This window comes from Culex quinquefasciatus, chromosome 1 (genome assembly GCF_015732765.1).
Source record: "Culex quinquefasciatus strain JHB chromosome 1, VPISU_Cqui_1.0_pri_paternal, whole genome shotgun sequence".
Taxonomy (NCBI): domain Eukaryota; kingdom Metazoa; phylum Arthropoda; class Insecta; order Diptera; family Culicidae; genus Culex; species Culex quinquefasciatus.
The window spans coordinates 95,482,235-95,509,798 of NC_051861.1; the positions used below are offsets into that span (position 1 = coordinate 95,482,235).

At 36.7% G+C, this 27,564-nt stretch overlaps 2 protein-coding genes across 2 annotated transcripts in view; one reads left to right on the plus strand and one right to left on the minus strand.

Moving 5' to 3' along the window:
- Positions 1-27,564, plus strand: part of LOC6051275 (J domain-containing protein) — a 126,560-nt gene that overhangs the window by 64,645 nt on the left and 34,351 nt on the right. Inside the window, exon 2 of the mRNA XM_038249442.1 lies at positions 11,773-11,874. Within this exon, the coding sequence (XP_038105370.1) occupies positions 11,773-11,874 (102 nt within the window). The remainder of the gene's footprint in view (positions 1-11,772; positions 11,875-27,564) is intronic.
- On the minus strand, positions 23,466-27,212 carry LOC6051278 (prolyl 4-hydroxylase subunit alpha-1). The gene is made up of 3 exons (XM_001867704.2): positions 25,683-27,212; positions 23,701-23,866; positions 23,466-23,641 (listed from the first exon to the last, which is right to left on the minus strand). The coding sequence occupies exons 1-3, from the start codon at positions 26,994-26,996 to the stop codon at positions 23,571-23,573; spliced, it is 1,551 nt and encodes a 516-aa protein (XP_001867739.2). The 5' UTR covers positions 26,997-27,212; the 3' UTR covers positions 23,466-23,570.

The window sequence follows — 27,564 nt, forward strand, 5'->3', positions numbered from 1 at the left end:
AACCAATTGATTTTTTGGATGATTTAATGGCAGCAGGGGGGGGGGGGTCGAAATAAACTTTGAAAATTATTTGCATCGGCTCTAGTAAAACAAAAGTTCAACTTAGCTGAAAACTGAACAAAAATAAAAATGCAGTTCATTTACCATTTGAACTCATTTGGATGGAGATAATATTCGCATATTCAGAGTATATCAATTGGCTTATTTAAAAAATATTTTCAATCTTTCCCCAATTTCCGGTATACATTTTATGAATTGTTGGATATCCTTCAGTTAGAATAAACAATTATATCAACAACATGAATTGATAGTTAATTTCAGCTGAAAAAACTTAAAAAATCTGCAAATAGTCCCATAACCAGAACACTTACCCTTCCCCTTTGTGAAAAACTTCCCCCGACAGGAAAAAACTTTTCACCCACCACGGGGATCGGATAGGTGAGTTCCCTGACAAACCGGAACGAACGAACAACAAAAAAGTTCACCCAAAATGTTGTTGTTTTGTCTTGTTGTGCATATTGTGAGAGCACAAACTGTGATGCACGTATACGATGCATTTTAGTTTTTTGTTGCCCGGGCCAAACTTGCGTTTTCATCATATTTGCTGAATGTGTGTTTCCGAGCTTAAAAGTTGATTAAAATGAGGATGAAATCGGAGGAACCCGTGCACTTTTTGGCGCACCATATTGCAACGGTAGATGTAACGAAACGAAAGTTTAACCGCAGAAAAGTTGAAGCATGTTAAATTGGAGAGATGTTTCATGTTGAAATTTTGTAACTCAGGATTGAAGAAACTAAGCTGCAAGTAAATTGAAAGTAACGACCTGCACTTAACCTTTATCCCTGCTCACCAATTTACCGAAGCATGCGTCTTGCTCTACATGACACCTTGTAAATGTAATACCAAAGGTAATAGGATCAAACAGTAAGGAGATCCGCCAATAACGAGATTTCGCCGTAGTACTTTCCCCCACGCAGGCAGGTGTGCTGAAGCCAATAATCCCCTTCCGAGAAATGGGATACTCGTCGGTACCTAGCCACCAATGAGAAATCGAACCAACCGAGCATGTTCAACAACTGCAAATTCCACGAAGATGTCGATGCAATTTGCGGTCGAGCACGCTGGCAAATGATGGGAAATTCTCGAGAAGAGAAATTTTTCTCGCTGAAGTGTAATTTAATGCTTGGGAAAATCCATTGAACGAATTGCATACGAATTTTTCTCGAATGTCATTGAATTTTTCGATTTGTTTTTGAAATCGTTTTTCACTTTGTTGCAACTTGGCTTAATTAATCAGATAAAGGTGTTATATTTCTTGCAACTCGACAACTTATCTTGTACTGCAACTTGTCTTACAATTCATTTTGCAACTTCCTATCTATTGCGCTTTTCAAACCAATTTCACCCAACTATTGTGACACCACCGCCACGTCCAGAAATAGCTCAATTGGGTTAATTAAAACTACACAAACTCCCCAGCTGTACTCAATTCAGAATCCTCTGCCAGTTGTGTCAACTGTTAAGCAAATACGGCCCCTGCCTGGTTTTCTGTGCTACAGCAAAAATAAAAAACAAAACCACAGTTGCCAGATGCCGACAAACCAGCAAGAAAACAGAACTTCCGAATGTCAAAGCTGGCTTGTCTTGTTCTAAAAATGGAGGGAAATGTAGGAAAACGAATCGACGGTGCTCTCTTGGCGCAATAGTCAGTTTTGTAGGAAAATGAGAAAACTCTGAATGACATATCCGTCTTGTAAAATTAATCAAATTGGTCTGCAAACGATATCTTTGACCCTATACGATTCAATATTTAAAAAGTTTGTAAATACATGAGCAATATTTTATGTAATGTTGGCTTTTTGAAAAGTCTATCAACTTTAAGATTCTGTTTTTCAGATTATTTTTTTTAAGAAATTATTTTATGAAAGATTCCAACCGGTCAATTATTTATTTATACTAGTTTAGAGTATAAATACATGGCTTTGCGAAGTTTGTTTGGAAATCTGATTTGCGACTTCCAAACGACTTTTTACTTCAATATTTTCACATTTGTTTGTGAAAACAAAGTAGAGTAAAAACCAAAAATCTAAATTCAAAAAGATTCAATCCCATTTCCCAGAATGGTCCATTCCCCATAAACTCGATCCCCAGAATGACCCATTACCCAGACAAGTTTGTTAACTTCGTGATGGTAAACGTTCAAAAAGCGATCAGTTTTAAAGTGTGAAGTGTTAAGATTTCGCTTGTTTGCGCCAAAAACAAAAACTGCCAACAAAAGTAGTTTTTCCATCTTTAAAGCAGGGAAAACTCTCTTGACTTGTGATAATTGCTGACAAAAGTAGATATCTGGAGTTTTTTTTTTTTTGAATAGGTCCTATAAACATATGAAACACAATAGCTTATACTGCCGTTTTACGTCGATATGATGTATACGCCATTGAGGTGATTTTGCTGTAGACACGATTTTCTGTTTTTGTTCATTTTTTTTCAATTTAAAATGACTAATTTAAGGTCTGCTCTGTAGAAACTGTTAAAAAGTACAATAAAAATGTGGCCCCTACAAAATTTCTTGTTTTTTCCTATTCTTTACGATTTTAAACCACAAACATCATTTGGACGAAAAAATAGCAATAAAAAATCACTACTTTTACTGCTCAATGATGTATTTATACATTGCTCGATCAAAGCTGGCTTTATTTTTTTGCCAGCTTTTTTGAAAGCTGAGCGGATCCCGTAATGAATTGTCCACGTGGATACTTAAAGGGGGGGAGGGTATTAGGGAGCATTCTTTTATTACGTAACGCAGTTGGGGGTAAGGGGGTCGGAGGCCGTGTTACGCTCCATACATTTTTTTTAAATTTGTATGGAAATTTTTTTACGAGGGGGGGGGGTCTAAAATCCGATTTTTTGCGTCACGTAATAAAAGAACGCTCCCTTAGAAATTGTCTACGCTCTATAAACACATTTTTTGCATGAACAATTGTCCGCAAGGGAGGTGGGTGGGTCTAGAATTTTCAAAAAAGTGTCTACGTGGATGTGGATAAAGTGTCATCCATTAAGTACGTCACATTAAAATAAGCCAAAATTTACTCCCTTTGTCACGATTTCCTTATGCTTTTAACACGCAACGTCACGCTTGCTCAATACCCTCCTCTTCCCTCAGTTCGTGACGTACTTTATGGATGATGCCTAATGGACGTCCCCTTAAGAATTAAATCGAAATAATGTAATAAAATATTGCCCAGTCTTGATTTGGTCCCAAACCTCAAATCAACATTCAAACAGTATTGAATTTGACTTCTATCAATTCTCAATGTATACGTACATCATGATGAGTAAAATTGGCGTATACATCATAGTTTGTTTGCTTAATAAAATGGGCCCCAGAGCAGTTTTTTGAAAAAATCTTTCGTCAGGAGGTATCTTTTAAGATTCTTTATCAGACTGCACAATAAAATTGAAAATGTCCAAAATGGCGTATACATCATATCGCCGTAAAACGGCAGTATAGGTCCTTTTTTAAAAAAAGCTCTAGAAACTACCTTTTTCAAAGTAGTGAAAAGTTTCTTGAGACAACAATGTCTTCTTTAGTAATTCTATTATTGAATTAATGTTGAAAATTTAATATCATCATGCCAATTGACCATTGAGCCAAATGGCCATAATGCCAAACGGCTTCATGACTCTTATGGCTCTTATGAGTTTTATGGCTTTTATGACTCTTATGGATCTTATGACTCTTATGACTCTCATGACTCATCTTTATGGTTCTTATGGCTCTTATAGCTCTTATGGCACTTATGGCTCTTATGGCTCTTATAGATCTTTTGGCTCTTATGGTTTTGTGACTTATGGCTTTTATGACTTATGGCTTATAACTTATGGTTCTTATGGCTCTTATGGCTCTTATTGCTCATATGGTACCATCCATAAACCACGTGGACACTTTTTTGGGATTCTGTTACCCCCTCGTGGACAATTGTCCATACAAAAATAAACTTTTTTGTATGGATCGTGGACAATCGCCATACCCCCCCCCCCCTAAAATGTCCACGTGGTTTATGGATGGTCCCTATGGCTCTTATGGCTATTATGGCTCTTATGGCTCTTATGGCTTTTATAGTTCTTATATGTCTTATAGCTCTTATGGCTCTTATGGCTCTAATGGCTATTATAGCTTATGATTTCTGGAGCAACACGCCCACTTCAACTGTTCTAATATTTGATCGTGGCATATCGCTAAACAAGTTTTTTTAAAGAAAACGATTCCAGACTGCTTATTTGTCGTTTTAAACCGAAACAAGGCAAAAACTATATTTATTCAAAAGTTTGGCTAGTTAAATAGAAAGCCACCATCTTAGGGCCACTGGGCTCACAAAAAGAGGTACGCTTAGTTTGTATGGGAGCTGTCAACATGCTCCCGGGTTGCTTATGACTTATGACTTATGACTTATGACTTATGACTTATGACTTATGACTTATGACTTATGACTTATGACTTATGACTTATGACTTATGACTTATGACTTATGACTTATGACTTATGACTTATGACTTATGACTTATGACTTATGACTTATGACATTTTTTTTACAACGCACAGAGAGATTGTGAATAGAAACTGTTCATACGAACAGTACAAAACAAAACCTTAAAGTTACCTTACATTCAAAGTATGGTTACATGACAGTTGAGTTGACTGGAGTGTTTAAGTTCTGTTTTGTCGGGGGGTCCATCTTCCATTTACGATCTTATTCCGTTAATGTATTTCAAGTATCTAGCTAATTCTTCAAAATTAAGATATGGAAAACTCAATGTCCACATCTCAAAACTTTACGTAGTCTACGCCATTCCGGTTATGTCTGTGACATAACTACTTTGACTTTTTCAGAGACTCGAAACGCTGGTGCAATTTTGACAGTTCGAGCTGGTGATTTTAACTACATAAATTCAACTTCGAGAAAAATAGACTTTTATACCATGTATCATCCATGTTTCGAACTTAAAATTCCTAGAAAGTTTGCTTTAAAAAAATCAGAAATCTTTCAATATATAAATCAAGCAAATCAATGCAAAGGTCCAAAGCCGAAGTGTAAACAAAGAGTCTGTCCTGCTCGTTCCTAATGTAAACATCTACTGACGTAAGCAGGAAAAACTGCTTGTTTATACTTTGGGTTTGGCCCATTTACAATGTTTTGCTTGAAATCTCTGTGAAAATTGAAAAAGAATACATTTTGTATACAAAAGTTATATTTTATGTTTTTTCGAAACAAGTGAGAAACGAAGAATGAAAAAGTTAAAAAGAATGAATTTACTATTTTAAATATAGGGGAGAGTGGGAGACTTGATCCCCTTTTTTGTATCGCACATAACTCTGTCAATTTCTCACAAAACTATAAACTTTTTGCATGAATTGAACGCTTAAACATTCATCTATGTTTGGCTAATAAGGATATTTCATCAGATGAACTCTTCGAATCATGCCAAGCGTTTTAAAAAAATATTTTAAACCGGCATTTTAAAAATGTTAGGGGTAACTTGATCCCCCTTTCAACATTTTGAAGAAATCTTAAGGAAAATGTTTTTTATTCATCCAAACTTTTAATTTTCTAAAAGTTACAGCAATTTCACATAAAACCTGTACGGTTGTGTTCAAAATATAACAAGTTTATTATGTTAAATATTCAAAAACTTAAAATATTATTTTTTAGACCAAAATTAAGCATGTTTACAAAAGCTGGAAATTTTTGTTTACGAAACTTTTGAAAAATGGTTCAAACTGCAGTAAGTTATGTACAACTATACTAAAGGAAACTATGTATGAAAACCCAACTCAATTAATTAATCTTGAGGCTGATTCCAGTGACTGTAAACATGCAGGGATCAAGTCTCCCTAAACGCACTTTTTTAAACAATTGATTGTAAAAATAGTATGACGATAAATTTAACATCAAATGCGTAAGGGTTTTGGAGTTGATAAGTTTATCAAACAATTCATGTATAAAAAATATTTTTTTGAATAATTTTTGAGTGTTTTCTATACATATCAATACAAAGAAAAAAAGATCTCTTGGAAGTTTTTTGCAGCTCGTTTTGGAAAAATGTGTGTAACTGAATCTAAACATTTTTTAATTTTTTTCTTTGTTTTCTACAATGAGTTTTAGTTAATTTCGCACAACTTTCTAGAACAAAGCTAATTGTTTTACCCACTGACCCCGCTGACGAGATACAGGCTTGAGATCAAGTGTCCCCGGGGATCAAGTCTCCCCACTCTCCCCTAAAAGTCATTATAAAAGGCAAGTCACCAATAGTTTTATAATGAAATCTGATTATAAGTCCACAACCTGATTAATTTAACTAAAATTCGTCATTTTCGCCAGCAGACCACCCATTCAAGTCGCTTTTTGACGTTTCGAGCAAAAACAAAAACAAGTTTTGTTTGGGTAACCATTCTGTGCATTGCCCCGAAGTTTGGTAAAATTTGGTTGCGGGAGTCCCCACTTATAATAACAAATGTTTACGGTTGTCGGCCTCTGACTTGTGTCAAACGCGTTCTGACCTGAAATCCCTTTGGCCAATTGTCGCACTTGCACCAATTTTCAGGGTGTGTAAAAAAGCACGACAAGACTGAAACTTCTTTTATATGAAAGTTGTCAACAATGCACGTTTTTTCAGGTTTTATTGAATGCCTCAGAATTGAAATCGAATTTTGGGGATCTGTGAAGGTCAAAAAGTCAAAAAGCTGCACGAAATAGCTTTCTGAACTCAATCTGGTCCCGAAATGCACGTGCGACAAGATAGCACGACAACGACGAAATGTCAAGTGAGCTACGAGTTGGCATCACTGCAATTGCCCAGAAAGCTGCACAGAACTTTAACTGAATGCTATTGCAGCAGCCACCAGGAACATGTTTTCAGGTTGCAAAAGTTAATTGAAAACACATCCACCACTCCCACCAGAGAGACTGCAACTGTTTGCTCAAACTTTTAACGAGCTGTCTGCACAACCAGGGTTGAACATTAGTTTAGAAGATTTGTTGGATTTTGGAACTAGCCTTTTGACTCTTTTTAATAATTTTATTTTTATTTGTTATTTTGAGACGTTTAAGATTTTTGATATATTTGTAAACTGTTTTTATCGTGCACAACATTATTTCAGAAAAAAAATACAAAAATTGATTCCGTGATTTCCGTGAATCCAAAAGTTGTGAACAAACCACAGCCAGTCACATATTTACTCCGAGCAGCGCGGGCACTTTTCCCGGGTAAAATCTCCATTGGAATGCAAAAATTGTTGCCATCTGCCGTGTGAATGCCGCATTTCGGAGACGGGAGGAGGAGCTGGGACTAGGAAAATGTCGGCAAAAGTTGCAACTCTCTGGATGAAATGAATATGCACCCCCATTTTCCCACCCTCCCCCTCCACCTACACACCAAATGACGGCGATGATACTGTTGCAAATGGCGGGTTCTGATGGATTATGTGAAACATCTATGCCTCATGCGCAGACCTGGTGGTGTTTTTCATCAACGAGCTGTTGGAGTCTGGTTTCTGCGTGTATAAAGATCACCGAATGACTCTGGATGAGCAGGTGCTGTACAATGTGCAGGGGTGTGGGGGTTTATTGCGAGGCTTGTGTGTTTTGTGTATGAATGAAAAGAGAGTGCTTTCGGTACGATAGGCTTTTTCCTCATTTTTTTCTTTTTGCTGCCTGGAGAATTTGAAGTCACCGAGTTAGAGTGACTAAGAGTTTGTTTTAAAATTTAAGCTTGATTGATAGATTAATATTATTTTTTAGACCAGACATAAAAAGTTGACACATTTTCAGAATTAACTTTTATTTTTATTCGAATATAAAAAAAAAACATTGAAAACATGCATGATTACTTCAAGGAATTCAATTCTTTATTCATAATACAGTCCCGATTATGAGATTACGGGTAATTCTCTACCAACTCACACGAAATCGGGAAAAGCGGGGCAACTCCTCTTCGATTTGCGTGAAACTTTGTCCTTAAGGGTAACTTTTGTCTTTGATCACGAATCCGTTTTTTGAGGCCTCGTGACGGAGGGGCGGTACGACCCCTTCAATTTTTGAATATGCGAAAAAATACATGTTTTTCAATAATTTGCAGCCTGAAATAGTGATGAGATGGAAATTTGGTGTCAAAGGAACTTTTGTGCAAAATTGGACGCCCGAATGGACTCCAAATTCCGAGAAAAGTATTTTTATTCAGAAAATAATCCAGGTTTTAAAGCGAAAATGGCGTTAGAATTGTGAACGTCCGAAATGTCAAAATCACCAACATTAGAAAAAAATGTGGCATGACGCCATGGAACACTTTTTTCGTAAAGTTGGTACCACTGCATGATTTTGACATTTCGGGCGTTCACAATTCGAACGACATCTTCGCTTAAAAATCTGGATACGAAAAAAGTTTTGAAAACTCTGACTTTTTTGTTACTCAACTATAAAAAATCTTGGAACTTGTAATTATATGAGAAATTTAGTGTACTTTTCAAATCTACAACAAAATGTTTCATTTAAGAATTTCGTGTTTTTTCTAACTTTGCAGGGTATTTTTTTAGAGTGTAACAATGTTCTACAAAGTTGTAGAGCAGACAATTACAAAAAAAAATGTTGTATAAACTTAAAGGGTTTGCTTGTGATCATCACGAGTTATCGCGATTTTACGAAAAAAATGTTTTGAAAAAGTTGGTTGAAACAAAGAGGAAAAAAGCAATGCAATTTTTTTATATTTAAACAGCATCTCAATTCACCATTCCACAATTCTGGAACAATAGAATTTTAAGGTACAATCCAGAATCGATTATCTGAAACCTCGACTATCCGAAGTTTTGTATGGGACTTCGGATAATCGAATCATGAACAATTCATCTATTTTTTCACGTTTTTCTTATTTTTTTATTTTTAATATCAAATTCGAGTTCTGCGACCTCATTTTTGTCATATTTGCAATTTTCAGAAATTTTCAGAAAAATCAAAAATGCAAAGAATCTTTGACCGAGTTGAAAAATTGCGACTTTTTAAAAAAAAAACTTACCTAAAAATGGTTATAACTTGAAAATGGTGTACTTTAACAACATCCAAAAAAAATCAGTATAGTTTCAAAAATTCATAACTCGGTCAAAGATTTTTTGCACATTCTGGAAATTTATGAAAAGTTGGCATTTGATGTCTCCTAAAACATATTAGAAAAAATGAGTTTTTTGCAAATTATGTTTGAGTAACAAAAAGTGATACTAAAAATCACAAAAAATACAATGTTTTTTTTTTCAGTGTAGTCCTTATCCATACTTACAACTTAGTCGAAGACACCAAATCTAATCTAATCTAATCTAATCTAACCCTAGCGCAGCCAGTCTTAACTTAGTCGAAGACATCAAATCTATAAAAAAAAATCCTTCAAAAGATACAGATTTTCCAAATTTTCATATATCATTTTTGTATGGACAAACTAACGATGCAAAAGCACCAAAAAAGTTTCAGCCGGATTAAAAAATACAAAAAAAACGAATTACCGAAATCTCAGAGAAATGCTCATGTGTTAAACACAAATTAACATAATACTCATAATGAATCAAAAGAGTTTGATTTATTTTTGACTTTATTAACATAAAAAAGAAAAAAAATAAAACCTTAAACTCTTCAAATCCTAATTTTAAAAAATTACCATAATTTCATTAAGTTTGGCAAAAGTTTTTTTTACAGTATTTTTTTTTAAATTTTGAACCAAACTCATTCAGTCTTTGCAAGCTTTTTTTCCACATCTTTAATTATCGTATTTTTTAAATAAATATAGTAAGAAGATATCTTTAAAGAAAATAATGATATAGGAACAATCTTAAACATAATCACGTCAATTTGTATGTTTGTTTTTGCTTTTTGGAATTATGTTTGAAAAAATGAGTCTCTTCAATTTTTTTTCCTTTTTCTTTTCCAGTTCAAACCAAGTAATAAAAACCTTGTTTTGCAATTTTTAAAAATGAACCTTACATTTTTGTGTTTTGTATCTGAATCAGAATAGTATTATTTATGATATTTTTTTAGTTATTGTCATGTTTCGATTTCTAATAAAACTGTAATTTTTTTGTTTTTGATTATTTCAGATTTTTTTTCATGTTTGAATTTTGAATTTTTATGCAGCCTAATTTTTAAATATGAAAATCCTATTTTTTTTTCAAATTCTCAAAAAGTCGGGAAAAAGTAAAGAATTTGAAATTGATTTTTGCTTGGCCACCCTACTTAATATTTCAACTGTGTATTTGTTTATATTCATACAGCAATTCCCCACGAAAACAGCATGGAAAAAAACTCGGGCTCAAAATTTGGTCTGAAAAATTGCCATTATCGTCGATTTTCGCAAACACCGATAACTCCTCGAAAAATCATAACTCCTCGCCATTTCAACCGATTTCAATTGTTTTATACGCTAATGAAAGGTGATAAATTGGCCTTTCAAAAAAAAGTGAGAAGCCTCAAAAATATAGCCTAACATTTGAAAAGGGCGTATAAAACATTTAAATGCCGTTTTGACGGTGTCTGGACCAAAGAGCCTATGTCTGAAAATATTTTTATCGGATTCTCCGGACATTTTTACGTAACATACTAAAAAATGAGAGGAGTTCATTAACAGGATTCCAAGATATGAGTTTTTGAAAATAAAATCCGTGTTTTTTGATGCACCGCGCGCAAAAACGGAAAAATTACAAAATTGGCAGAAAATCAACTTTTTCCACTAAAACTGCGATAACTTAATATTTTTAGTGATGACCTATGCATGTCTGGGTATCAAAAGTTGCGTCTTTTAAATACGAAAATTTCGATCCGAGCACTTTTGTTTTTTTCATGCTGTTTTCGTGGGGAATTGCTGAATATTTTCGCTCTCTAGAAATTTATGTCAAATTTAAGAATTGCTGTGAAATTATGACATATTGCTCGCTGTATTTTTATGCTGTTGTTTATAAACAAATAATGTGTGAAACCACTTTTTCGACATAAATTTTGATAAAACTTTATAAAAATAGTGTTTTTTTTATTCAAGTATACCTGCAAAATTAAAAAAAAATCGCGTAAAAAAAGTATTGTTAATCTGTAAAATTAATGTTGACGTGACGGCATGTGTTGTTTATGTAAACGATTACTTTTTCTTCAAAATTGGAAGGAATGTTGTCGTTTTGATAACATTTGCTTGAAATTCCCGATGGCATTTTTCCAAAAGCAAATATTGTTTGTAAGAAAGGCAAAATTGGAATAATCGCACAAGAAAAAAATGCAAGAAAATAAAAAGAAAAACCATATTTCACAGTCTAAGTAGGTTGATACCCAAAAGTTATACCGTCGGGTCACCCGATTCCGTGGCAACAGTGCAATATGAATGAGCTGACAGAGGAGCTTGTTGCCTAGTAGGTTCTTGTAAAGAGAAAAAAATAAAACTAACCACTAAACATGGTACTTCGCTGGTCATCCTGGTGCAAACAGGATCCATCACAACATGGTTCGTCCATTTCCCCTACGTACTAATCCAGCTAACCCTTGATTGTCGTGGGATTTGATAAGGCTTTTTTCACAAATCTCATATATTTTAAAAGCGTGTTAAGGGTTAACGACCTAGTATATGCCTTTTTCCCTGGTGTTGTGTTTGCACAGCCAGGCAGAATTGTTTAACGAGGTCATTGCAACGTTCTGCAACTAATTAATTTCTGTTTTTTCTCTCTCTCTCTCTCGCTCATCTATCATTCAACACAGGTCGAGCAAATCCAGGCCGAGTACAAGGTGCTGGCGCTGCAGTACCACCCGGATAAGAACGCCGGGGACAAGGACGCCGAGGCCATGTTCCAGAAGTTAAAGGTTAGTTGAAATAGTGGGGCATTCTTGAAGAATCCTCCAAATTATAGACAAAATTCCCCCGGAGCATCCAAAGTCCAACAATTGGCCCACTTCTAACCAGAGTGAGCGTTGGTTCTCCTTAAATGGGTTATTTACGACCGGAATGCCACGCGCCAGGTCCATCTTGGAAGGCGGTCTTCCAAGAATTTCCCCCGGGAGCGATGTGTGCCGTCTTCGATCCGAGCAGGCTGTGTTGCGTGCGGGGGCCAAGTACCATGGAGCTTACCGGACCCTCTGTGTCGTGGGTTGGAGGGAATTGTCATTTGTTTGGGGATCTAAATGCCTGTGAGCACGGTAAACAAAATAAGTGAAATTTGTGTTTAGAAAAAAGTCAAGAAAAACAAACGTTTTAACAGATTTTTCACCAAACTATCCGTTTTGTTTGGTGTCAATTCAATAAATCATTTTTTGTTCAGTGTATGTTTCGAATATGTACCATTGTACCACAATGTGGGACGGAGTTTGCTTCTCATGGGAAAAGGGATTGTAATTTATTCCCTGGGTTCAATATTCTGGGAATTTATAATCTTTGAATGCCAAATCATATACTCTCTGAAGTTATGTTTTACGAAAAATATATCTAAATAAGTTTAAAATAAAACGTATTAACCAATAACATTTAAAAAAGTTCACTTCAAAAGTAAAACTTCAATTTCAACAAATATTTATTACCACAAATGGCTATCAATCACCTCATACTCACCCACTTCCAACCTGGTAATAACGACTGAAATTTAATCAACGATGATCGATTCAGTGTTCTGCCCTGAAGGCCATTTATCCTTCTCACAGTTTAAATAAATATCGAGCTCGACTGAATGAGATACAGAAGCAATCACACTAATGAAATATTGCATCTAAAAGTAAAACGAAAAACTAAAAACTAAAAACTAAAAACTAAAAACTAAAAACTAAAAACTAAAAACTAAAAACTAAAAACTAAAAACTAAAAACTAAAAACTAAAAACTAAAAACTAAAAACTAAAAACTAAAAACTAAAAACTAAAAACTAAAAACTAAAAACTAAAAACTAAAAACTAAAACTAAAAACTAAAAACTAAAAACTAAAAACTAAAAACTAAAAACTAAAAACTAAAAACTAAAAACTAAAAACTAAAAACTAAAAACTAAAAACTAAAAACTAAAAACTAAAAACTAAAAACTAAAACTTGAAAACTAAAAACTAAAAACTAAAAACTAAAAACTAAAAACTAAAAACTAAAAACTAAAAACTAAAAACTAAAAACTCAAAACTAAAAACTAAAAACTAAAAACTAAAAACTAAAAACTAAAAACTAAAAACTAAAAACTAAAAACTAAAAACTAAAAACTAAAAACTTAAAACTAAAAACTAAAAACTAAAAACTAAAAACAAAAAAAAATAAAAACTAAAAAATTAAAACCAAAATTATTTAAAACAGTTTTATCTGAACATTCTTTTATAATAAACGAAAATTTTGAAATTGATGGAAGTACCAATTGAAGTTTGAACTGTTTTTATTTTTGCTTTCTAACTTAAAAAAAACTTCAACACAATGTCTATAACAAAGAACAGGGAAGATTGATATGAATTTCGATCTGGAAATATAGTCGGACTCAATTTATTTTATTTTTTAAATGTTCCTGATTTGTGCTGGAACTGCTCTATATGGGTTTTTTTTCACGAATTTTATGAAAAAAACCCGTATAGAGCAATTCCAGCTCAAAGCAGAAATTTTTCTGGTACTGTTGTACCCGACCCTTTCCGATTTCAATGAAACTTTGTAGACATGTTATCCTAAGCCTATATTAGCTATTTTTGTGTATATGGAGCCAATTGTACTCGAAAATAGCATTTGAGAAAAGCGTAAGTTTTTTTTTGTATTTTGAAATTTAAAAATTACCGCATCCATATCAAAAAGTGGTCAAAGACTTGTAGGAAATTGAACGGGCTTTCTTTAAAAATACACTGAAATAAAAATACACGCCACTTCTATGAGATGTTGTGATGTTTATGTTTAAAAGTCAAATTTTAAGGTGATGTCACGTTTTTTTTTTCGTTTCATTTCAATTCAATTGGATGTATGGGCAAACAGATTTAAGCTTAAATACATTGCTCATAAGGGACCATCCACAAACCACGTGGACACTTTTTGAAATCTCAACCCCTCGTGGACAATTGTCCATACAAAAATCTTTTTGTATGGATCGTGGACAATCGCCATACCCCCCGCCCCCTAAAGTGTCCACGTGGTTTATGGATGGTCCCTAACTGAAAGTAGAATATTTTGTTCAGTGTGGTAAAAACCTGAATAGTAAATAAGCTTACGCAAATATTAAAACGAGTCAAATTAAAAAGCTGTCGAAGGCAAACTTATGGGAAATTGGACGAGTTTTCTGGTAAAAACTTAGGCTATTTCCTCAAAACGAACGAAAAAAAATCGTGACATCACCATAAAATTTTACTTTTAAACTTAAAAATCAAAAAATCTCAGAGAACCGGCGTGTATTTTTATTTCAGAAGGTCCGTCCAATTTCCTACAAGTTTGTCTTTGACCACTTTTTGATACGATGTAACGGCTTCGAGATACAGTAATTTTTAAAATGCAAAATACAAAAATATTTAAATTAATTACGCCCTTCTCAAATGTTAATTTTCGAGTACAATTGGCTCCATATACACAAAAATGTTTTATATAGGCCATGTCTATAAAGTTTCATTGAAATCGGAGAGGGTCGGGCACAAAAGTACCAGAAAAAATCCTGATTTGAGCTGGAATTGCTCTATATTTTACAAAAAACTTTCAACTGGGATGAAGCAGTGCTCCCAGTATTACTGTCTATTTATGTTGCATTACAGCAACTCTATTTTGTCTTATTTGCATAAAAAAAAACAAATTCCAAAATTACCAGGAAAAGCAACCCACTTTTCAGTTAAAATGTTCGCGGATAATTTTCCGTCTAGTTTAGTCCTGGCCGCCGCCGGGTAACGATTTCCATGGAAATTTGCTCGAAGCACAACACATTTCCAACCCACTGAAGCAGTATATCGAAATTATCCAGCCACGTGGTCGTTGGATACATTCGAATCGGGTGTAAACATCATCAGCCATTCCATGAGACGGGAAGACGGCATCGCATCGATTGACTTTGTGCAGTTTTGCCGTTGGTAAATTTAATTTAAACGTTATTTTGTTCACTTTTTGGCGGGCAGACTTGAGCAGCGAGTGTAAACAAACTCAGAAATGAGAAGTCAAATCTGTACTAATCGAAAGAAATTTCCCCTGAAGGAAAAAAGGCATGGTTCCAAAATCGTATTAGCATTGCAAAGTGGATTACCGGGAAAGGCACTACCATGCTTCTGGATATAATTTGGGAAACCGTTTTAGAATACACTTTGTTCGTTTTTCACAAGAATTGAGTCCTTCGCAAATCTTTGCAACTCCAAACAACAATGGATGTTATTATTTTTTGGAAAGGATGTAGCGGAAAAGAGATATCCGTCGACGGAGATTTGTTTACCTTTTGAAGCCCTTTTTGTAGTCCTCGTGCGATTTTGAGGAGAAAATAACCAGCTGCGTCAAAGACGTTTCAATGAGATATCCCATATTGTACTTTCGGTGCTTTGAAGTGTGCTCATGATACCATTCAATGAATTTGAGTCGTTCCTGATGTGTAAATCCTTTCTGCATGACATATTGTTTTTACAAACGACAAAATATAAATTTAAAAGTAAAACTTGATAAATATCATTTAATCATTAAATGTGGTAAACGCAACAAAACCGTGCTCAACACTCTGAAAAATTTGAGCCGTTTGCTCTTTCTCTTTCTTTCTATATTCTCTCTCTTTCTTGCACGTTCGGTGCGGCGTCATGACAGCAAGCATTCGAATGCAGTCATGGGTAAAAAGATCGGAATTTAGGCACAAAGTCATAGAAGGTGCTCTACACGTTATAAAATTACAAAATTTGAGGTAGCTTATAGAAATCAATAAACTTTACCATAAATTTGAAAACGAGTTAACGCCGTTTTCCCACGAATTAAAACACCATTCAAGCGTCACCGCGGTGGTTCTGCGAAACAAAGGGACCGTAACTTACAAGATGGCAACCGCAAATAATATAATGACTAGGACTCTCTCACACGTGTGATTTCCTTAACATATTGAAATTGAAAGGATCAAACCGGTTGGGGCATGGGAGAATAGGGTGAGGCTGCTTCCACTTTCATGATTACATTTGAAGGACGGGACGGTTCAAAGCTTCAGGACGATATTGCAAATCGATTGGAAATTTGCTTTGGCTACGGTTTGTATTGGAGTTTGAGGTTTGAGGACAGTTCTAAGAAATGTTTGCTTAGTTCTGATAATTTTGTCATTATTTCATTATTATTTTTCCATATTTTTATTATAATTTTTATTATTTTCTCTTCTTCGATTTCTGACAACTTGCCATTAATATTTTTAGCAATTTCTAAATGAATGTTGATAACAATCACTTTGATCTTCCACGAGCTTTTCCTCCTACATCAATCATGCAAACTTCCATAGCCATATATCCCTTCTAACAGTTTAGTGCTAACCCCCTTTTCCACGTGAAAGCACCGCTGAAATATGATACACACAAGCTTTTGCAGCGTTGAGAGTTGAAAGACCCCCTTTTTGATATTCCAATCGATATTCCGATGAAACTCAAATACATAACTCTGTACGCAAGTGTGTATATGAATTACATACATGGAATGGTGGTGAGTATCCTCTACTCATCTGCCGTTGAAAGTAATTAAATTGATTTCTAGCCACCACTCCCACATTCGCAGTCGACGAAGACGATTAAACTTGACGGCTGCGACGAGGTGCGGTAACTAATTTAACTAGAAATTGGCATTGGATGATCCAATTTCCTTCACTGGAAGTTTTACTAAAAAATGCAATCAATTTAAATTTAAAAATTTTGAGTTTAACGAGTTAAAAATAGTCCTAAGAAATAAAGAAAGCCACACAAACTGTGTAAACGCACAGACAAACAGACGTAAATCGTTGAACAATGTTATTCAAATACATCGATCACTACTGCTATATCAAGGCTGTATATCATAGGTACTCCAGATCTTGGTTTACATTAGTGTGAGTGCATCACTCCGTGCCACGAAAACCAAAACAAAAACAAACGAACAATCGGCCGTGCCAGGAAAACCAAAACATAAACAATGTCAACTTCCATCAGAGTCAGACGCACCACTGCACACTCAATATGGTGGTATGTGCCATCTGGTTGTGAACTCGCTCAACACAAGAAACGTATGGTAGTGTGAGTTCGTACAGTTTTAAGTAGCTGTCAATCTTATGTTAAGAAGCTGTGGTGAATTTCAAATCGCTGTGGTGAGTTTCCGAGGATTCAAATGATCGTTGAATTCCAAATCAAAGTTAAATAACACTACAACAAAAGATATTTTTTCCGTGTACCGATTCCAGTGTACCACACAAAGCCAAAGGCGCTGCACTTCTGGGAAATCCCAGAGCATGGACAGAAATTTGCGTTCCACACCCCACTCTACAAGTTTCCAAGTGGTTGCGCGTGTGTGTGTTTAATGTACATATGTGTGCGAACTGAATAAACTTGCGCGAATGCATAAATACAGCTTGTTTATTCGGAGTAAGAGAGATGAGCTATTTATTCTGTGAGCTATTCAGGATCTCTTGGGAGATGAGCGAGATTGTGGCACTTCTACGTAGATATTTAAAAAGCACCTATTTAATTTGTTGGAAACTCACCACTGCAGTTCAAAATTCACCACTGCTTAATTTTTTGACGTATTTTTAGCTGTGTTTTTACCTACATGCAGATAATAGGTGAATTTCTCTCAATTATATTAGCAAAATTATTCTTGATACACATTGAAAAATAAAAAATATATTCAATCAATTCTCATTGAAAACGAAAATCTGCAGCCAACAATCCTCGAAGCATCATCGAAGCGTAACATTAATTTGATCTATTTTTATAAAATCATCCCTCCCATCGCTAGGAAACTTTGCTGCCTGTCTTCCGTGTCAACAACAGCAGGTTTTTATGTATTTTAGCGGCGCAAAAGTCCAGCATCCCGTCTGAAAAGTTGCGACGACTACTGCTCCCTCAAGTATAATAATCAAGCCAGTTGTTTATTTTCATCCCACCAGCTTCTTTGCAAACACACCGATCCGATCCACGTGGCCATCATCGGCGAAGGCGTTTTTCCTTCAGGTGGAAAACAATGCCCAACTTTTCACCCGGCGTTCCTTTGAGCGCATATCGGAAAATCGGGATTGATGGGGAAACAATGAGCTGGAGCTTTTCCACCTGGCGAAGCTACTCCCGAATTGTTGACTTCTTGTTGAGTGTGCTGCCGAACAACTTCGCAAAAGAAGTGATTATTGAAGGGTTGAGTCATAAACCTTCTTGAAAGATGAAATTAACATTAACCTTTGAAATAGTCAAGTTTTTTTGACGATGACTTTAAGCAACATTGAACAAATAGCATTTGAAGCAACTCTGGCTTCGGCAGCCCTGGTTTTCACCACAGCCAATTAGACTTATATCTCTTCCAAAAATCAGCAATCAACATTCCAACGGTCCGTTTGAATGAAAAGAAACTCACCATAATTCACCAAATTCACCACTAATCACTTAGACGCATTTGACAGTTCTTTGAAACTGCATGCACGCACAATCTCACACATTTTGTGCAGTGTACACGATCATCACTAGATGGCTTTGGTGATAAATTTTCGTTTGTTTGTTTAAACACGACTGTTTCGTCTGTTTGTTTAATCATATTTTAGAAAAAAAATCAAAATTTCCATTGATGATCTCCTATGACATAGTCACCTAAATATTTAACTGCAAACCAACTTACCCAATGTTTCATTTCATTTCAAAAATTGAGCAGGTGAAGGAAAAAAGTTACAAAATAACCTTCGAAATAAACTTACCCAGTTGAAATGGGAAATTTTGTTGAAATCACAAACATATTTGGCAGGTCCTGTTCTGCTCAAAATTTGTGTTCTCGCTAAATAGCCCGATTCTCAAAATATTAATTGAACGTAAAACATTACTAAATTCAGAAAGAAATGGTGAAATATCGTTATCGTTATTTCGAAAATTCTATCAGCGATAATCTTATGGACGATAACTCATTTTTTAAATCTTTCTACAATACATAGATTAATGCACAACCATATCTTGTTAAATTTTCATTGCTTTCACTAAGAATATATTTTTTGAAATTGTAGTAAATTTCAACGTAAAATACGTAAAATATGTACTCAAAATTGTTCACAAAATACCGTATTTTTTTCAAAAGTACTCAAATTTTTATAATTTTTAATATGGGCATCAAACGAAGCATGTTTACCACTTTATCAGAGTTTTTTTTAAATACTAAAAATTTCACAAATTACCGTATTTTTTTTTTGAAAATACTCAAAATTTCAAACATGCAATATGGGTATCAAACGAAGCGAAATTGTGTATGCTGTTTCACTTTATTAGAGTTTTTTTGAAAACAATAAAATTTTCACAAATCACCGTAATTTTTTTCAATACAGTCAACTCTCTGGCTGTCAATCTTCTCAGTATCAATATTGCTCTAGCTGTCAATAAATTTTTCAGTCCGTTCAAGAAGCATGCTTTGATTGTTTGTTCAATAATTTGTTAACTCCCGCTCTCGACGGTCCTTTCAATATTGACCACGTTCACTCTACAAAATTTTTCACAAAATTCTTATTTTTTCGAATGTACTAAAATTTTCAAATCATGCAATATGGGTATTAAACGGAGCGAAATTTTGTTTGCTATTTTTACTTTATAAGAGTTTTTTTTAATAAATGCTGAAACTTTACATAAAATGTTGTATTTTTTCGAATATTCTCAAATTTTTAAAATTTGCGATATAATTATCAAACGACGCAAAATTATATATGAGGGTAATTCTCCGCCAATTCACACAGCAGTTGCCCCGACCCCTCTTCGATTTGCGTGAAACTTTGTCCTAAGGGGTAACTTTTGTCCCTGATTACGAATCCGAGGTCCGATTTTTGATATCTCGTGACGGAGGGGCGGTACGACCCCTTCTATTTTTGAACATGCGAAAAAAGAGGTGTTTTTCAATAATTTGCAACCTGAAACGGTGATGAGATAGAAATATGGTGTCAAAGGGACTTTTATGTAAAATTAGACGCCCGATTTGATGGCGTGATCAGAATTCCGAAAAAATGTATTTTTCATAGAAAAAAACACAAAAAAGTTTTAAAAATTCTCCCATTTTCCGTTACCCGACTGAAATTTTTTTTTCGAACATGTCATTTTATGGGAAATTTAATGTACTTTTCGAATCTGCATTGAACCAGAAGGGTTTTTTTTTTCATTTAGAACAAAATTTTTCATTTTAAAATTTCGTAATTTTTCTAATTTTGCAGGGTTATTTTTTAGAGTGTAACAAAGTTGTAGAGCAGACAATTACAAAAAAATATATATATAGACATAAGGGGTTTTATTGTAAACATCATGAGTTATCGCGATTTTACGAAAAAAAGTTTTGGTAGAAAATTACCCATGAAGCATTCACAATTTGAATGGGCAAAATTTTGCTTTGTTTGATACCCATGTTGCAAATCTTGAAAATTTGTGTATTTTCGAAAAAAACGGTATTTTGTGAAAATTTTAGTATTTTTCAAAAACAAAACTCTAATAAAGAGAAAAAGCGTACAAAATTTCGCTTCGTTTGATACCCATATTGCAAATTTTGAAAATTTGAGTATTTTCAAAAAAATACGGTAATTTGTGAAATTTTTTAGTATTTAAAAAAAATACTCTAAAAAAGTGACAACAACAAACAAAATTTGGCTTCGTTTGATACCCATATTGCACATTCTGAAATTTTGGGTATTTTAGAAAAAATACGGTATTTTGTGAAAGTTTTTGAATTTTAAAACCCATTGAGTGGTTTACATGGACAAATGATTGCTACTGAATCACTGAACCATTGTGGCCGATACGCAAAGGCACAGTTCAATTTTCTAATCGTCTCGGGTTCGAGTCTCAGTATCGACCCATTTTTTTGAAAATTGAACTTTTTGGAAAATGAACCCACGAGTAAAGTTTTTTCGGTCTCTCCAATTTACTACCGAATCCTCTGGAATTTGCTAAAAATTAGCCTCTTTCACGATAGCTCGACAATCATTCGTCAGTTTTACAATGAAATAATAAAAAATGAAAGCAACAAAAAAAATAAATAATAAAATTTTACATGATCTATAAAATTTTTAAAACATTTTTTTCAGAAGCATTGGAAATTGGTTCAATGTTTCATTATTCATTAAAAAAAAGTTTCGAAGGCTGTGTTAAACTCCATACAAAAAACGGTAATTTTTTATGGGGAAGAAGAGGGTTAAAATCCAAATGTTTGCGTTACGCAATAAAAGCTCCCTTATTGGATGACACTTTGAAAAACCTATTTGTTATTATTTTTTATTATTTTTGATAAAAATTTGCTTTTTTAGGCCGATGCAATTATTTTTGAAAGTTTTTGTCACTAGGCTCTGGCTAGGGTCGAGGGAGAGCAAAAAATAAATCTCAAGATATGAATGAAAAGTTTATTTTAAAATGCATTTCACACTAGTTTGGTTGTTTTGCATTCATTAGTTTTCATAAAATGTAAGATTTTACGAAAACAAAACATGGAACATTGGAAATTTTCAAAAATTCTTAAGATTTTTGAACAAACCTAAACATATTAAAATTGATTCTATACGTAGGGAAATACATTTTAAATTGATTTCAACTGATTTACTGTAATTATATTTCCGTTAAAATTTAGAAGTTTTACGAAAAAAAAATTGCCCTGTGATTTTCCGGGTCGATTCTGAAGAGAAAGGGCAAGGGTGTGACAAAAAAAATTTTTTTAAGTCTGAAAAGCTAATGCAAAAACAAGTTTATTATGAAAAAAAATCTTAAAAATTATGGCATAAAACCAGAAAACCATAAACTTTAAATAAAGGTAGAAAAATGCTCAAGCGCAAGGTCCTAAGTTCGATTCCCAAAAGGAATGCTTGAAATTTATCGACTTCAATTGAACTTTAAATACAAACAAGAAAAGAAAGGAAAAAGATGAGATGCATACTCACACCATTGATCTATAAATTACTTGGAGCATTTGTTTTCGCATGTCCACGCCTACTTCCTCCTCTAATGATTCTATGAAATCCGGAGGTTTTTTTTTTTTAAAAGATCCAATAAACCAAATTTTTAGTTTTTGCTTTTTGGGTGTTTTTTAATACTCCTGACTCAAGGTGGTTTCAAAAACACCCAAATAGCAAAATCTGGAAATTTGGATTATTTGACCTTTTCAAAAAAAAAACTCCATAAATGTGGAATTTGCCTCTTGTGATTAATGCAACGTAGGAATACGTTTAATTCAACCACATTAGGTGCTCCTTAATTCTTGTTTTCATTCCTGGGAAGTGACACCTTTGTACTAATGGTACGTTCGTTTGAGGGCTAGTTCCGCACTCAGAGCTGTCAAAGTGTTTGTTTGAAGAAACTCGCGCTAGTTCCGCACGAGTTTCGCCGCCATCTTGGAACTGAAACTCTAGTGCCGCACTCGATATTTTTTCAGTTTCATGCGAGTTCCATGCACACTTAAAAAGAATGTTCGTTTGAACCAAAACTGGCACCGACGAGTGTGGCACTCAGTGCCGCACTGGCTGTTCAAACGAACGAACCATAAACAAACAGCAAATCAAGCAAAACATTGTAATAGGGCCGAAGCCAAAGTGTTAACAAATAGTCTACCCTGCTCGTTCCTAATGTAAACATCAACTGACATGAGCAGGCTTTGACCCTTTTACTTTGTTTTGCTTGAATTGAAATTAAAAGCAAGCCAAACTAAATTCAAGAATATCGGTAGCCTATCCTATAACTCAAATACCCAAATCACAGTTTGCATTTCTGTGTTAAACACTGCTCTGACAACTGCCACCTCAGTCCCAAATTCCAACCTGTTCGTCGATACCACACACCATCGGGTCTCTCCGTCAAAGAAGCCCACCGAGCCGTGAATACTCGTATTAGGTGCGGTTCACCGCAGTTCACAGTCCGGACAGGATTCACTAGGTTCTCTGTTTCTAGGTATATGCTGCTATAGGATCAATAGCCCCCAACCATAGTCCGTCCGTATAGTCAATCACAGGCCGATTCGGCTCTTTGGCAGTAAACTGTCGTCGTCGGGAAATGGAAGCAACTGAAGGGACGAGTTTCACCTTTCTTCTCTTTTTGTTTCGGATGGCTTCATTAGAAGACTGAATTCAGGTTGATTAGAGAAAGACTAAATGATGATGGAAACGTTGCAGCTAATGACGGTTGATTGTGCGAGGGTATCCAGATCGCACAATTGTAATTATTTCTAAGAATCGCCGGTTGATGAAATTGAAATGGGTACGAATGTGGCGAACATGGTCTTCGACACTTCCTGAAACTTCGCAGACAAGGTAACAGTCAGACATCATCAATCAACGAGAAACGCAACTTTTTTTTTTGTTACAAAACTACACAAGATTCTTCGATAAGCGTCCCCAACGACAGCACAACACGTTATCACTCTTTCCGATTTATTCGCACAACACCAGCAACTCCCGCTTGGTCATTTCTCCGGGTCCGGGTCGCAAGGTCGCACAAACTCCTGGTGCCGCTCGTGGATCCACTTGTTGGCCACTGCAATCGAAAAAGCTCATCAATTGGGGTCACTTCACGGTCACACCGGTTCAACTTACCCCACTTGGACCCGATCAGTACCGGGCACGCTCCGTGCAGCGTCTTTTCGTCCCCCTTGCCGCTGGCCCGCAGGTTGTACCAGAAGATGGCGGTTCCCTTCTTCGGGAACACGCCGACGCCCAGGTGGGGGAAGACCGTGGCGCCACCCTCCTCCACGTCACTTAGCTGTTGAGGGGAGGTTGAAGGTTACTTAATCAGGGTTGAAGCAGTCGGTGGAGACTCCTAATATTGAGAAGCCGGAGTCTGAATCACTAGTAAAGGCTCAACTGACTTCTGCCTGGAGTCAGAAAAGTCAAAGTTCTCCGACTTTAGCTCTCAAAAATTCAAATACAACAACTTCGCTTCGCTCGAGGACAGTGATTTTAGCGAATTGCAGACTGGACTTCGTCATGTTCAAGTTGTTATTTTTATAGACCAGGTTGTCTAGAAATGAATAATTGGAAATAAAACCGATTCCACCAGAACAGATTCTTAACACCATGACTCTACTACTTACTGAGTGAAAAGAAAAGTATTGGGAAGACGAGAAGTGTTGATGCTAAAGCTTTTTAAGGGGACAAGGGAAATTCTCTACGATATCCCCAAAAAAGTATACTCTGACTGTATCAAAAACTTCCATACAAAATAGTAGAAAATAAGCTGACTTCGTCTACAACTCCGGCTTCGGTAGAGTCCGACTCCGTATCCGGTTTGAGATGATTTAGCGACAGTGACTCCGACCAACTCTACAGCAACAACTGACTCAAGCAACTTCAAATTTAACCCCAGCTACAACTGCGTTAAACGTATAAAGTTCAAATCAAATCATACTCCAGTTCCGGCTGAACATAGCTGATGACTGAATTAAAAACTGTAAAACAGGAGTCCGAGATGGAGGAATCAGGCTTATTCGAACGCAGGGCTGACGGGGTCGGTGGAGTCAGCTCTTTCAAAAACTGGAGAACTAACTTTTCAGAAACTGGAGTCCGAACTTGGAGTCGAGTCCATCTACCAAAGCTGCCGGCAGCGATTCCATCAAGCGCTCCAAAAAGAACTGACTCCAGCAACTCCGACATCGACAACAACTTCCATACAAAGTTGTTGACACATTGTCCAACTGTAAGACTGACTTCTCAGAACTTGCTAACTCCAATTCCAACTCTAGCTTCTCAAATTCATAGAATCAGACTCCGACGCCAAGTTTTCAAAAATTGTCGTCGCAACCGATTCATACTTCACCACCCTGTTGAAAGCATTGAAGCCAGAGTCAAAATCGCCCAGTTTTCAGCAATTTTGTCGGAGTCGGTAAAGTCGGATCTCGATGACTAAGTAACTCCGACAACTCCCCTACAAAGAATATTTCCCAACTCTGACTCCGGCTTCTCAGAATTCCGTAGTAACAGTTCATGGCCTATCTACAATCACTTAGCTTAGAAAATTTCACTTAGCTTAGGAATTTGAATCAATGGAAATGAAGCCGAGCTTCTACAATGGAAAAGTAATCAAATTAGAAACTGACGTATGGTTTGAAAAATTTCAAAATCTACGGTAAGTTGACGTTTCAATATCAAAGGTAAACAAACAACTGCATAGCAACGTATATCAGCCCAGCAAAATTTCTAAGTTGATTGTGGATGACGGCCGTAAGTTGCGTACTTTCCTAAGTAAATACTTTACTTAGATGTTCTAAGCTAAGTGATTGTAGATAGGCCATCAATAGGGCGAATCTGCGTTTGTAAACAAACTCAAGTGACAGTTCTCGTCAAGTGAGAAGGGGATAGACTTCGTGTTTACAAACGCAGATTCGCCCTATTGAACTGTTGCTACGGAATTGGTTGATTCTGACTCCAGTTCCTTCTCCACAGCGCCGGATTGTGAATTCAAGGCTGTGGAGTAGGAGATGGATTCAAAGTCGGTGGAGTTGAAGGTGGAATCTACAAATCATAGGAAGCCGGGTTTGGAAAAAGTAATTTTTAGACATTTTGTAGACTCCAGAACTTACGTAGAACATAAGCGTCGCAATGCGGTTCCCAGTTTTCAGCTCCGGGTACGGATTCTCCTCCCTGCTCCAGTCGTAGTGCGGCAGGTAGTGTCCGCCGATGCCGTAGTTGTTGACCTGCAGCGACTCGTACGCGGTCTCGTCCAGCCCCAGGGCCATGTCCTTGGTGCGCCGGCTGAGTGCCGCCACGACCGGATGGTCGAAGTCCGTGAGCCACGAGTTCTGGCTGGTGCGCGACTTGGACACCTCCTTCTTGGCGGCGTCCCCCACCATCGACCGGTTGATCTGCGGACGGCCCAGCTCGATGACCTTGTTGATCTCCGCGGCCGACGCAGCGTCGTGGTAGACGGCGACGAACGGGTCCAGGTTTACTACCTCTTGTTTGAGGGGTGCCAGCCGGAGGAAGGGCGATGTGCTCATGTGGTAGCGGCAGTAGAGGTTGGAGGTTTCCGAAGGGGGTCGTTGGTGATCTCCGCGACAGAGCGGTTCGTACAGCGGGTGAGGAACTGCTCGAGGTGGCTTCACCGTTCGACCGTTCAGCTCGACGTGGTCCAACCAATCTTGGATGACCTTCTTCTTCGAGAGGACTGCAGCGTTCTTTGGATCCAGTTTCAACAGTTCCTCTGTCAACTTCATAGCTTCCTCGTGTTCACCGTCTTCGGTCAAGCTGTACGTGAAGTAGTCCAGAATCTCAAATTTGCTGATCCCGGGAGAGTCCTCCGCCTTCCACCGTCGCAACGCTTCTCGGAACCACTGGTTGGCGTTCGTGAAGTACTTGCCCTGTGCCAAAGCTAACCCAACCCGGTAGCATTCGTCGGGAGTCAGCTCTCGAACCAGCTTGTGCCCGTACACGTTCCCCTTGGCCAGGTCGGTAGCTTCCATCATGTACAGATCTTGCAGCCTCGACAACCCCTCCGCTATCCCCTGCAGGTCCTCCTCGGTCGGCAGCACCGTCGTACCATCAATCAAATCAATGCCAACTCCCTTCCGTATCAGCTCGTCAATATCCTGATAGTCCTTCACCAACCGCTTCGTCATCAGGAACGCACTGACCGGGTTCGAAACGTACACCAGCGGACTCTCCTCCGCTCCCTCGATATCCGCGCGCAGTCTATCGCGCTCCCGCTTCAAGAACGCGACCTTTTCCTCCGACAGCAGTATAAACCGATCCAACCGGTCCAGAATGGCCAGCTCGCTCTTCAGCAGCAGCTCCATGTTCACCACCGACGAGTAGAACTCGCTCGGGATGTGCTGGTCCTGGCCAATTGCCACGACCACCAACGTCAGCAACGGCAGCAATGCCTTACTTGCGGCCATTCCGGGAACTCGACAACGCACAACTGAACCGGAACGCGTGGTCACCCCCGCGAACGCACGGTTCGGAACCCCTTATCGGAAGATTCGGCCTGATAAGAGTCACGAAAAAAAGGCTTGTAAGTTGTTTTCTTTTTGCGCTAAACGACGTTCCGGAGTTGTCATTGGCTTGTATCCGAAAGAAAAGCATGCTTGCTAACTGCAATTTTTATTTCAAGGTATGACACGCGAGGTTGACGCTGATTAAGGTTTTTGGGCGTCGGTTACGACATCGATGCGTTCCGACGGCACGTTATCGCTGGCTGATAACAGCGCCAGCTGATTAGGGGTTTTTTGGTTAGTACACGATTTATGACTCAGGTAATCACTTTCACTTCTCCGGATCCAGCTCACAGGGTCGCACAAACTCTTGGTGATACTCGTGAATCCACTGGTTGGCCACTACAATCAGAATGAATCGTAGATAATTAAGAACTAATAGACAGGTGTACCTACCCCACTTGGATCCACTCAACACCGGACAAGCAGCATGTTGCGTCCTCCGATCTCCTTTACCATTGCGGTACAGATT

Excerpts from the sequence above, each read along its gene's own strand:
- LOC6051278 (XM_001867704.2), bottom strand. The coding sequence starts at position 26,996 with ATGGCCGCAAGTAAGGCATTGCTGCCGTTGCTGACGTTGGTGGTCGTG. Across the intron at positions 23,867-25,682 it reads TTGCGACGCTTATGTTCTAC|CTAAGTGACGTGGAGGAGGG; the intron begins GTAAGTTCTGGA and ends TCCCCTCAACAG. Across the intron at positions 23,642-23,700 it reads ACTGATCGGGTCCAAGTGGG|TGGCCAACAAGTGGATCCAC; the intron begins GTAAGTTGAACC and ends TTTCGATTGCAG.